Genomic DNA, 13,832 nt, shown 5'->3' on the forward strand with positions numbered 1-13,832 from the left:
AGTTTAGGCTATATGATTTCAATGCTTCAAGTATGCTAGTTTGGTTATTGTATAGACACTATTTTGCATGCTTAGGAATCTATAGAATTCAAGTGTGAAGCTTAAACCTGATCATGCATATTTTTTAAGTTACGAAATAAATGTAGCATGACATGATTACATGTATGATATTGATGTGTTACGTGGAAATTGAGGGTAGAGTTCCAGAGTCTCAGAGTAGGTATTACCTTGAGAAATGTCATGTTTGTGCCTTGAGAAGAGCATTGTAAGTGTCGTGAATTAATCTGTTGTGGGTTGTCATCCTTAACAGTTCAGAGATGTGAACATGTGTTAAAAGTAGTTAGTGGACATACATTGATGACTGTATAAACGCACTGACTTCAAGATGTGAATATTAGGATGATCACACAGAATACGATGGAGAACTCTACTAGGAGGTAAGGTCTGGGGCAATGTTGAGGTGTGTACCTCTTGAGCAACCTGGAAATATCTCAGACGTTTCTAGGTGACCCTTAGGGTTTAAAACATTGCCACACATGTAGGATGTAGTATGAACCACAAAACCTTGGGGCAGGTATAGCTCCTTGAGATACCTTGGTGGTAGGTATAGCTCCTTGTGATACCTTGGGGGCAGGTATAGCCACCCTGACTGTACGGCTAGTTACCGTTTGAGCTTCTTCGCTCCCGGCTGCTTACAACCGGCAAGTTGTTGTAACACCTGTGTTCATAGTCTAGGCCGGTTTAGACTACGTTGTTGTGGGTGATTCATATGTCTAGCCAACATCGTAGACTCTGAGTTGTTTACATGAGTTGCTACGCCCGAAAAGGCTATATCTGAAATAACCGAATAGAATAGAGGTGTGTGAAAATGATAATAGAGATGCGGTAAATGAGATAAAAGTCATAAATAACATATGTGTAAAGTAGCAAATTAAACTAAGACTAGGAGCTTAGAGCTCACTACAGTTGCAACGGTCGTGTCACTTTGTAAATAGAATCTTATTGGATTGTAGACTCACCCCCTTCTTTTGGTTACAACTGTAGGTTCAGGGACTGCTGTCATCACTCACAGGACCTAGTATCAGACTGTGACTCTGCCACATCAGAAGTATAGTTTACCTTTACTTTCTATTCTGCTTTTGTCTTTGAATGGTTATGATATTGTAAATGAATGTATGGACCTTAAAATATTGAATAAAAGAAAAAAAATTGGCATAGTTTTAAGTTGTTTTTTAGATTATTGAGTATTTTCCTCTTGGGAACTAACGTCACCGGGCTCGAGAGACCCCGAATCGGGTCGTTACATAAGTACTATAAAAAATTGTTCACACTAAAACTTCCTAAAAGAAAAAAAGGACCCAATCATAAACCGCCAAAACACGGATGGGACGATCACAAGGAGAAATGTAAGTTCAATAAATTCTGCAACCAAAAGGCCCATAAACTACCACGCAAAGAAACGCGGACTAGGAAACTCAACAATTATTACAAACTAAGGCACAAACTCTCATCTTCCACTCCCACCCACCATTCAGAAAAAACCCAACAAAAAGCCCGCGTTTTCAATCCAAGGTTCCAGAAGCACCAGAATTTCCACCCCTGCCCAACCAAAACCAGAGCAGTTTTTTAGCCTCAAAATTCCATTTAGCAACCAAATTCATCCTAGAAATTTGAAACGAAGTATTCAAACAACAAAACCATACTCAAAATTTCCCCTGCCCATCAATAATTCGATGGAAAATACAACATTTAATCTCGAAAACAACCAAAAATCATCATAAAAAGAAGCGTCAAAAACTCAGAAATATTCTCCTATGGATACAAAATTTGATGAAAATGCACCACTAAATCCCATAAAAAAAGCAAAAAACAAACAGAAAGGCACTCACAAGGGTTCGAGATTCGCCACGAGGTATCGAGTCAAGGAGCCCTCATCGATTTTCATATCACCGACCATTGTTCCTCATCGGACGACCCCAATAGCGGCTCTCCTGAGATGCAAATAGCAGAGAGGAAAAAAAAGAACTGAGAAACCCTAAAACGCAACTAGAAGAGGAGCAACGAACGAACAAAAAAAATGACGAGAAAATAGAGAAGGAATCGAAGGGAAACGAATTTCTAACTCTTTGATTCAAACGATTAGTGCCATTTTTTCTTTCGATTTTTTTGGAATTACTCTCGACGTCTGCGATTTTCGTAGGGTTTTTGGGCTTCCCACGGTCGCTGGAGAAGAAATAGGAAGAGAAGAGGATTTTTTACGTTCGCTGTTTGTGCGGGAGAAAAACATGAAATAGTGTGACCAAGAATAAGATGTCCTTGTCCCTACCTGGGGATGACATTTATGAATAGGGGTGTCAAGAGGTCGGGTTTGCTTCGGATCCAGGTGGGACCAGACTGGATCAGATTTTCAGGGTATGGTATCGGGTTCGGACCTGAGTCTAATCGAGTTTATTAAAAGAAAAATCATACTCAGACCCGATAAAAATTATATGAACCAAACCCAGATCATACCCGGTAAAATCATATTTTTTATCATTTTTTCATTGAAAATGTGTGTGTCTTAATCTGAACTTGGATCGTGTCCGGGTCTGGTATAAAATTTCACAAACTACACCCGGGTTCATATATTAATCGGATATTCGATTCTGGAACCGGATCTTATCGGGTTTTCTTATTTATCACCATACCCGGACCCTATATGGTTTGGTTCAGGTCCGATCTGGGCAAACCAGGCCCGTTGACACCCCTATTTATGATCTTAAGGGTTGCAAATGGGTCGGATATGCTTCGGACCATAGCATAGCTGAATCTGAATCTGAAATTCATTGCAAGTGGTCAGTTTAGGATCCGAGTTGGAAATGGACCCCCTATGGCAGAGTTGAATGGGTGTTAATGTGTCCAATCTGGTTCCAACCCAGATCTGAGTTGAGTTCCTAGTGCCGGGCCCGGACCTGAGCCTCAATGGGTCCACCATAAGAAATAGCATATCCGTGCTTTATATGGATTACGTGAACCAGACCTGGTTCATATCCAGTAATATATTTGAAAATTCATGGGCAGGTCAGACTTGGGTTTGGTATGAAATTTCATGAATCATCCCGGCTCCATAAACTAATTGGACTTCTTGGTCTGACCCAGTTTCTAATAAGACCTCCTTTATCACCAAACCCTAACTCTATAAGGTTTGGTATAGGTAGGATCAGGGTCAAACCCAACCCACTGACAACTCTAGGTTGAACATGGTTGACAACTCGATATGATCATATTGGTTAGAGCGAGGCTTTTACGTGGAAAAAGTGAAAACAATTGAATTTGATCTAGATCTCAACGTAGATCCAGCAGAAAAGCTTATCCGGATTTAATGCAATAAAAAAGTCTAAACACAGATCCGAATTAATCCAAGCCCCAACATGCAAGCTCACTAACAACTAAATGTATAGAAGGTTGTGGTATGGAGGCAAAGCTGGGAGTAACAGAAGCCGGCACTAGGCTGAGAAACAAGTCAAGCTGCTCGTGGCTTGGCTCATGTTAGGCTTGTAAAGAGTTCGTTCAAACTCAAAAAACAGGCTCGGCAAACTAAATATGAACTGTTAAGTACTTGGCTTAACTCGAAAACTCATTAGTAAGAAATATATTTTAGATATATCATATTTTACATGCATTATTTAATAATTTTATTTCTTCCAGCTAGAAAAAATGTGCTTCTATAAACAAACCAGTTTAAATCCAATCTTTTATACTTGGCCGGATTGTCAGGTTGAACTCCGCTTGGCTAGCCACATGAATGAGCCAAGCTTGAACAATACAAGCTCGCTTGTAAAGCTTGTTTACAGCGCTAATGAGAATTGGGCTTTCTCTTCGCCTAGCAAAAAGAAAAGTCTAAATTTGATCTATTTTTACATCTGGGTCTTATTTGAAGACCCAAAAAATAAAATGATGGCAGATTTTGATTGAAGATGTAAATAAATTGGTTCCATTCCCATCCTAAGATGACATCAAGTTCATGAATATTGGGCTTGTGATCATTTACTCGTGCAATAACATGGTAAGAATCGTTATTAAGGTCTTATCCATGCATGAGAGGAACCTGGTCTTCTGCTGGGGAGATATGCTTGTCTAGATCTTTTTAGGCAAGTTTTAATGTGGGTTTTGGGTTGGGGTATTAATGAATCAGATTAGCTCAGATCTTATATGTGTATCCTATGCATTGCTTTCAGAAGTGAATCTGAAATAGAATCTAATGTGTTCTTGGATTTGGATTCAGATATATGTGATTCAATGCTTTTGGATTCAAATTCAGATTAATAATTTACTTGGATGTATCATGATTCGTACCAAATCCGACCCATGTATGTGTTTTTTATATAAATATGTTTTTTTCCAAACAAGTATATTATTAGGGAGGGCCAGGGGTGTAGCTAGGATTCATGTGAGGGGTGGGTGGGTGGGTGGGTGGGAGGGGGGGGGAGCAAATAGGGGTGTAGAAAAAAAAAATATTTGGTGTGATAGTCTGGGGTTTAGGGGCAGCGCCCCCAAAAAAAAATTTTTTTGAGATAAAATAAAAAATAGCTACAATTATTAATAAAAATCTATTTCATATGGACAAATCAAACTATTTGCTGCGGTCAAGGCTGGGCTGGACTAGGACTGGGCTACAAAAATGGATAAAAATCTATTTCATATGGAATCAGGGTTGGGCTAGGACTGGGCTATATATATATATATATATTTAACTGGGTCGGGAGGCAGGACTGGGCTACAACCCAGTTCTGAGCAACCCCCCCCCAGCTCCGCCTATGGGGAGGGCAGTGGACCATGGGGAAACAGGCCCCGTTTAGACCGAGGATGGAGGATATGAAATGATGAATGAACCAGGGATGAAGGTTAAAATCAAAACCCGTTCGGGGGATGGAAGTGGGAATAGACTTACCTTGAGATCACCCCGTCCTTGTTGAAGAAATTACTATATATATATATAACCCTACCATAAAACCCTTTCTTGAATTTCTCATCTTCCTTCCTCTAATAAGTTGAGTGAACTCTCGTATCTCTTCTCCTTCCTCTAATAAGAGAAGGCAGCAATGATGGAAGGACAGGAAAATGGAGCCCCCACCTTGCCTCATTTGCACGCGGGACGGAGAGCAAGAAACGAAGAATGAATGGGGGGTGGAGGTTAAAATCAAAACCCATGTAGAGATGGAAGGCAAAATTTTGAGATGGGGGCAAGGGTGAAGACCTTATCCCATGGTACCACCCTGGTCCTGACATCCTTATATATTATCCATCTATGTGTCTTACGTATAAAGGGAAAATATTGGATATCCTTGACTGTATCCTAATAGGAACAACCCGTTTCATCACGTTTTTTTGAATTTTTGGTGGATCATGCCCTGTAATATGTTTCACATGGTTTTTTTAGTTAATAACATGTTTTAAATCATTTCAATTCCCTTATTGACAATTTTCTCTGAACCAACTGAGGCTCTGCTCGTCTAGTAGAAGCAGCTAGTGCACGTCGCTTTGTGGTGGGGGCGTCGTTGTAGGTTCATAGGTTCAAAACCCAATGGCATAGTTGTATAACTGGTAGGGGTCCGACTAACTCCAGCTTGCCTTTCAAAAAAAATGATTGAGAAAAACATGTTTTATGTCATAACTAAACAGTCAAAAGTGTAAAATGAACCATGATGAATGCATTTACGGGGGTCAAATTGCTGAAATAAGCTTTCACCCATGAGTTCTAATTAGAGAGTACCATACACTAGAGTGTGGCCAATATTTTCCCATATATAAAACAAGGTACATGTTTTCAGCCTATTTTTACCTGTTAATGTAATGTTGTACAAAATTCAAAATTTGGATTTAAATTTACTTTATTGGTCTACTTTATATTCAGGTTCGTATCCTAACCTGTTGCTTAAACTTTTGACTCAAAATTTGGTCAGCCATGATGTTGTCCATATACGATCCATTTGAACTCCCATTTTGTGGATCCAAATATGGTATATCTAAGCTGTTGGTTTTAAATCTCTACAACGGGTAAGGTGTTTACACAAATATAGTGTTATATCGTTACGCTGCTTCTTAAACTTTTGTTATAAGACCCCAATTTCATCTCTCAGGATTCAAATGGTTGTTTTTTTTATAGGCAAGCTGGGGTTAGACAGACCCCTACGGGATATCTCTTAAGCTTTATGTGGCAGAGGGATTTGAACTTGGACCTTCAGTTTGGCACAAAGCCTGCTTACCACAAAGGATACCACCTCGGTTGTCCAAATGGTTGGTTTTGGCAGGACAAAAAACAACTTTTGAAACACTAATGGCCTTACGTCAGAAAGAGAATCCTTTGATGTAGTGGGGGAGCTGTGACTTTAATCTAGGGTGGACACAAATGCACATTAAAAAAAAATTTATTGTTTTATGAAAATAAAACATACTAGCAAGTACAACAAAAATTTAAGAAACTACAGTGTTTCATGTTCTTAATTAGGATCCTTCATTGAAACTAAACAATATGTTTTCAGTAATAAAAAATGTGTTTAAGAACCTAAGAGTATCATAATAACATTTTTCACAATTTAACTTTGTTGATATAACGATCAAACAAAGTATATTATATGAATAATGCAATGTGACTAAGCTCAAGCTTCGATCTTGAAATGTATTCAACAAGACCTAACAAAGGAATACAAACATTCTATAAATAAATGACCAAATAATTAATTGATTAATTTTTAAAAAATTTATAAAAAATATCATAAATATTTGTAAATAATGAATAAAAGTACAAGCCACTCAAAATGAAAAGGAACATCAAACATATTTAATAAATTTTTTGTTTTCCACCTATTTATTTTTATCATTAGTTATACACTCACTTTATAATAAAAAACATTAATGTGTATTTGTATATTAACATAATTAAATAAAACTTATTCAATTATTTCTCTAATCAGATCACTACCCAACATATTTAGTTATTTCTCTTATCAAATCACTAGCCTATTTAATTAAAAAAAACAAATATATGCTAATTGAAACAAAAAAAAAATCCTAAAATTATCATCTATGCAAATAAAAAAAAATAAAAAAAAAATTCTAAGTTCTAATGTAAAACCTACGAATTTTAAGGATTTTTTTATGAAATAAAAATGAGCATCTGTGTGAAATAATAATATTTTTGTAATATTCAATACGATTTGGATGTTTGAGGGTTAGTGGAGTGAACCCGGTAACGATTACTAGAAAGAGTACTTGGATCCGGACCCTTGGTGAGATCTGATGGTCTAACCCGGTTTGCGAGGCCAAATGAGAAAATCCGATGGTTCTGAAATGATAGCGTGAGATCCGAAGCACAATTAACGTAAGAGAGTGCAAAGGTGGAACAAACGGGAGAAAACCCCACGTGGAAACGGGTGAGATCCACCAACAAGAAAAATGTTCGAAGAAAACATAAAGGGAATTTCCTTGCAAAAGTAAACAACAAGTAGTGGTGTGGAGTTGTAGTAGAACGCACGGTTGAGTGAAACCACAACCCAAGTTCAAAACCCCTTGTGTGCGGAAATGCCTTTTTGCACAAGAGGGACGCATTTTTACCTTGTTAAAATGGTAAAATGTGGGCTCTTGTTTCCCCTTTTTCAAGAAGTTAGGGGAATCTCACCAAAATAGGGTGTAGGGGTACCACTAAATAAAAAAGAAGTGGAGGTTGGAGAAATTATAGTCAAAGGAAAGGAGGGGCATTTTCGGAAATAGACGGGGAAGTGGGAATTTGAATATTTGAAAACTCCCCTAAGGAGGGGGAGTTAAAATAGGGATTGGAGTGGGAAATTACATCCCACATTGGACATTCCTCTCTCTCTCTCTCTCTCTCTCGTTATAGTACTCGACCTCCATTGATGACCGTGAAGGTCTTCTTCCTAGTGACGACATGTTGCTTCATCACGAAGAAGAAGCATAATTCCCGTCGGCTCGAAACTTTGGAAAAAAAGTAAGGGGCATTTTTATTCGTATGCATGTATTCAGTGTTTTGTGGCAAGGATAACACCATATCTCTTCCCTCTTGTTGGTACCTCCAGCAGGGGCTGGGCGTTCACCATCATGAGGGAAGCATATGCGAGTGTTGGGTCCCTACGCGTAATAAAACCAAGTAAGGGTATTGGACCTAGGCGTCGGTGTTCAGTGACCTATTACACAAAACGGTTGTTGCACCTTCCTATGCGTTCTCCTCGGCATGGGGTCATGATGACACGCCCAGTGCTGCGAGGCATGTAGAGTTGGGCAACCATCTAGCTCGTATGTGATGGGCACGCATTCAACCATGCGTTGAAACCATGGTTAGTGCGGGCCCTAGACAAACCGTGTTTCCCTCGTAGTGCTTGGACTGTTGTCACCACTAGGGCCTATGTTGGTTCTCTCTCTCCCCGCCGTGAGAGTATTAACGTGTACAGGTTCAACAATGAGGTGGATTGGTATATATATTGTTACTATGAGGGTGGGCCATGACTTTTGAACCATGGTGTTGTGTAAACACAAAGAGAGAGAGAGAGAGAGAAACAATGTTAAATGTGACAATGATGCAATGATCTTCCAATATTAGATTTGTTGTTGTTTTTTTATAGCAAGTGCATTATCAGAAATCCGAGTGAGTGATCTGAGATGTATATCGCATGCCTAACCATGTGGTAGTTTGAAATAACTGATTTAAAATGTTACCCTGGACTTAATACCTATTCATTTACTTTTGGTTATTTGATATGTCTGATGCAAAATACATGAATGTCGTGATAGAATCGATATTGGGGACTGCTTTTATCAAGTATATGGAGATTGAGAGGGTCTTTTTGGTTTGTTCTTTTACAGAAATAGAAGAGATTCTGATTGTCTACTTTCGTTAAGAAATCTTCTTTATTGTTTATACCAAAACTCTAACAAAACCATTGGGATTAGATGGAAGACATTGTTACATGCATAAACAAGTTTCTCTCACTATAGCTAAGCTTGTCAGTTGCACAATGTTAAGCGAAAAAATTTGCTTTTTAGCTGGTTGTTAGGAATTTACTCAATAATGAATAGAGCTGCTATGATTAAATTTGGTGAGCATGTTGAGCAGTGCCAGGTATAACAACGAATAAGAATTTCAAATGGAAAATTTATTAAGGATTTAAAGTGCTATATTTCAAAGGTGGATAAGGAACAATTTATATATATATATATATATATATATATATATATATATATATATATATATATATATATATATATATTTCTATTGATATGCATCTGGGGTACTAATGTACGTAGGTGAAGCACATACCACAAACTTAGTGGAAATTAACCATCAAAACACTAGAGATATTATTGGAGACACTTCAAAACCGCAAGGTAGGGATGGCAGTGGACCGAGGGAAAGTGGCGCCCCGCCTCTCCCCGTTTGGACCGGGGATGAAGGATATGAAACGGGGATGGAGGCGGGGACGAAGGTGAAAATCCATCCCCGTTCGGGGATGGATGCGGTGATGAACATACCCTTTTTCCCACCCCGCCCTGTGCCCGCCTCATCCCTGCTCTGCCTCGTCCCGTCCCTGCCACTTTTCCCCCCCTCATCCCCGCCCTGCCTCATCCCCATTTGAACCGGGAATGGAGGACATGAAACAGAGATGAAGAAGGGGGTGGAGGTTAAAATCCATCCCTGTCAGGGATGGAGGTTCTAATCTTGAGGCGAGAAGAGGGTGGAGACCTTGTCCCCCGCCCCACTGCCATCCCTATCGTAGGGGTTAAACGAATCCCAGTCAATCATGTATACATGCATAGGTCATTGTTGTTACAGCAGCAGTGCTAACCGACTCAGGGTGGGTTGGTCGTTTATGGTCAGTCAACCGGACCCAGAAAGAAGATCTGCCGGAAAATACCAACCTCAGTCAGAGTTGTGGTTCCTCTTTCATAATTGGAAGTACGGGTGAGCACCAGATGATATAGGTCTGGTTGATGATCATCCTCGCTGGCCGCGAATGTCGAGTGATGTGAATCAGGTTACTGCATCTTGGACCAACGGGCTCTGCTTATTTGGTAGGAGTTGTTAGTGCACATCACCATATGTTGGGACTTTGCAAGTTCAAAACCCAATAGTATGTTGTGTTATTGGTGGGTCTGCCTAACTCTAAGTTAACTTTTAAAAAAATGAATGAATGTGGGCTCCGAGTTGAGCCGTGTTTCAAGAAATGCTATTTTTATGGTGCTTATGGCACCCAGACTCAAAAATGCATGCAGTACATGTGAACCCAGGGTTGAGTTCGGGATTTTGGAAATCCCCTATAGTGCGATGGCTCGCACAAGAAAAAAAAAAGGGTAAAATGAATGCCAATTTATAAAGTCGTGAGGCTCTGGGTATACCTGAAAGATGGGGTATGTTACCGGACCCCTTGTGATGCGATAGCTCGCATGTGATTATAAAGAAAAGGTTAAATAAAAATATAAACATAAAACTTTCAAAATTCTGGGTACACCTGAAAGACGATGTATGTTACCGGATTCTTCAGGCTTTGGGTACACCTGAAAGACGATGTATGTTACTGGACCCATGGTTTACCTTGGAGAGGGTAGGTGGAACAAGTTTCGTGGACGTTCTTGTTTTCATGAGAGTTAGGCGTCTCACCAAGTCCCCAGTCCATGAAGTTAGAGGATCAGGACTACCAGTGTGTCCTAAGTGGTAGATCCAAGTCATCTGCAGAAGTGTCACAGGATGCATCCTAATTCTTGTTCTAGCCACTGGGGAGTTCTCTCTCGGTCACAGACCATCCCCTTTTGGAAATCTGTATGGCTAGTCATATAGGTTACTAAATAACATGCCCCTGTATGGTCTTGGTCTGATATGATGTCGAATGCCTGTGTGTACCCACAGGGTAAGAATAAAATAAACATAAAAGTGATGAATTGTTCTAGTAATAAGGCCATGAGGAAATATTGAAATTAGTGGAATCGTAAAAATGATAAAAATAAGGTCATGCTTGTATTAATGAACTTAGTCATAATAATGTATTTCCTTACTGAATAGCAATATAGAAAACATATTTAAATCTGTAGAACTTTCTTGATTGAATGATAGTCAGAAAGTATATTGACACACATATTTGTACACGGGACACTGAGCACAACATATGAATATAATGCTTCTTACGCAGACAGGGAAGTTTGACCCTTCTGCTTTAAATATTTTCAGGTAGCGAGTAAATTGGAGCATCGGGGCGTCGTTCTGAATTGAGTCAAGAGATCTCCATTATTTAGTGTTTTGGTTATATTGAACTCTGATTAGTGTAGCTACTTTTAATTGATTTAATGGATATTTTAAATGGAAGAATGAATTTAATTAGCATGTCTCTATGTCTTATCTGTGATGCACCCAATTCTTGTTTTCTCACTTCTGTTATTTCAAAAAAAAATTATGCAAAAATCTTACTATAAAAAAATAAATTGGGGCGTTACATCTAACCAAAGTCAAGTATTCATTATTCGTAATTTAATGATAATTAAAAAAAATGCATAACACCCTAAAAGTATAATTCAAAATTTATGTCATTTAAACAAATACAAAATCAAAACCCTAATTCTTATATCATCAATTATGCATTTATGTTAATCAAGCATATAGAATCTTTATTAAAAAATATAAAAATACCTAAATTAAATATTCACCTTATTTAAAAACAAAATTTAAATATATTCAAAAGAAAGCATAAAAAGTCTAAAATATAATTAAATATTTATGCTATTTTAAAAAATACTAAATAAAAACCATAATACTAGCAAACATCAGTCATAATTTTCATACATAAAATATTGAAATAAAAATCAACGAAACCCCAATATTTTTAACTGAAATCAACCATGTGAATCATGTATAATGTTGATTAAAATTATATATAAACAACTAATTAATATCCATCTCATTAAAAACTTAAATGCTAATAAAAAAACCAGAAAAACCTTAAACACAAGTTATTGAAATGCAACTTTTTAAAAAACATGTAAATCAAAAACCTAAATCCTTATCCTAACAAACAACAATGATAAATTCATATGTTAATTGAAAAAACTATAATAAAAATTATTAATTAAAGTGAGCAATAACAAGACAGACAGAAGACCACATCTTGTGTGTGCTACGATTGCAGAGAATAAGTACTTTTGCATTATTTATGATGGCATTTTGGCATACGATGCTTAGATATACATGTAATTATATATGTGCATATAATTATTCTGTAACACCCCAACAAATTGGATGGAAAAATTTAGATTTTTTTTTTTTGAAATAGCAGAAGTGACAAGTCCAATCGTCGGGCGAATTACAGGGTAAAACAAAGTACTAAAAAGTATTTCATTCATTAACTAAAGCATTAATATCATTAATTACATCTCATAACTGAAACATAAATCTACTAATCAGAGTCTAAGCATGAATACTGAAAACTGAGATCCCATGGGTACTTTCGTTGCGACGCCCACGATCACTCCATTCATTCGCTACCTGAAAATTTTTAATACAGAAGGGTCAAACTCCTCTGACTGCGTAAGAAGCATTATATTTATATGTTGTCTCAGTGCCCTGTGTACAAATATGTGCAACATTTTCAGTTATTACAATCATAAGCTTCCATGCAATGTAACTTGCTAACAAGGAAATTTCTACTTAGAAAGACATGTTTTCTACTTTGCTATGAAACAAGGAAAAAGTACCAGATACATGTGCATTCTTACAAGCATTACTTGTGTCTATCATTTCTAAGATCCAATACAAGGATTACAACATTTACTCAGAAACTATTTCAAAAAAATGTAAACTTTTATGTTTATCTTTCACTTACCCTATGTGTATGCATAGACATTTGACATCGTATCAGACCGAGATCATACGCGGATCTATTATTTAATAACCTGTATGACTAGCCGTACAGATATCCAAAGGGGACGGTCTATGGCCGAGAAAGTACTCTCCAGTGGCTAGAACTAGAATTAGGATGCACCATGGAAACTTCTACAAAAGACTTGGATTTACCACCTAGGACACATTGGTAGTCTTGCCCCCCTAACTCTGTGCACTAGGGACTGGGTGAGACGCCTAGCTTTCATAAAAACTCAAATGTTAGTGGAGCTTGTACCATCTACCCACTCTAAAGTACACCATGGGTTCGGTAACATACACCGTCTTTCAGGTGTACCCAGAGCCTAGATAATCCAGTAATATATATTGTCTTTCAGGTATACCTTGAGTCTCGCAATTTTATATTTATGCATACACTTATATTTTTCATTTATTTTCTTGTGCGAGCCATCGCACCATGAGAGATTTTCAAAATCCTGAACCCTTCATTGGGTTCAAACACATTATATGCATCTTGTCACTTGGGTGTCATAAGCACCGCCAAAGATGTGTAAATTTCTCAGAATTCGGCTTGACCCAGAGCCTACATTCAAACATTTATTTTCTGAGCTATGGTGTACGCTTTTGTACCTATGAACAATGCCATACTCGTGACAAGCTTTGTTTATCTTGAATATGCATAATTTTTTTCTTTATGTGCACTCTTATTGAGGTCACATGGACTTCACACACTGCATCGGGATGCCCTGCGCCCACCCGCATCATGGCCGTGTGGCAACTACCACCAAGCGATGCCATCAACGAGACATGCTAACCAATGCTAGCGCTCGTCAAGGAGCCCACCTGCCACCTATGTGTGCAAGCCCAACAAGTACTCGTAGAGGGTTCTCTCTTTCCCGACCCTGCTGCACCAATGTCATGGTGCAGTGCTACCATCGACGAGGCAAGTCGTAGTACC

The 13,832-nt window shown here is 38.1% G+C and overlaps 1 protein-coding gene across 5 annotated transcripts in view; it reads right to left on the reverse strand.

The window, feature by feature from the left end:
- LOC149832161 (zinc finger CCCH domain-containing protein 27-like) overlaps nt 1-2,252 on the reverse strand; it is a 73,327-nt gene extending 71,075 nt beyond the window's left edge. For all 5 annotated transcript variants that reach the window (XR_016433086.1, XR_016433089.1, XR_016433087.1 and 2 more), the window contains exons 1-2: nt 2,124-2,252; nt 1,890-1,991 (exon numbers count right to left, since the gene is read on the reverse strand). Coding sequence is in view for 1 of the 5 variants with exons in the window: in XM_090012372.1 (XP_089868498.1) it covers nt 1,890-1,957 (68 nt within the window). In the remaining 4 variants the exon portion in view is untranslated. The remainder of the gene's footprint in view (nt 1-1,889; nt 1,992-2,123) is intronic.
- Nucleotides 2,253-13,832: the final 11,580 nt, after the last annotated feature.

This window comes from Nuphar pumila, chromosome 7 (genome assembly GCF_984573655.1).
Source record: "Nuphar pumila chromosome 7, dmNupPumi1.hap1.1, whole genome shotgun sequence".
NCBI classification, from domain to species: Eukaryota; Viridiplantae; Streptophyta; class Magnoliopsida; order Nymphaeales; family Nymphaeaceae; genus Nuphar; species Nuphar pumila.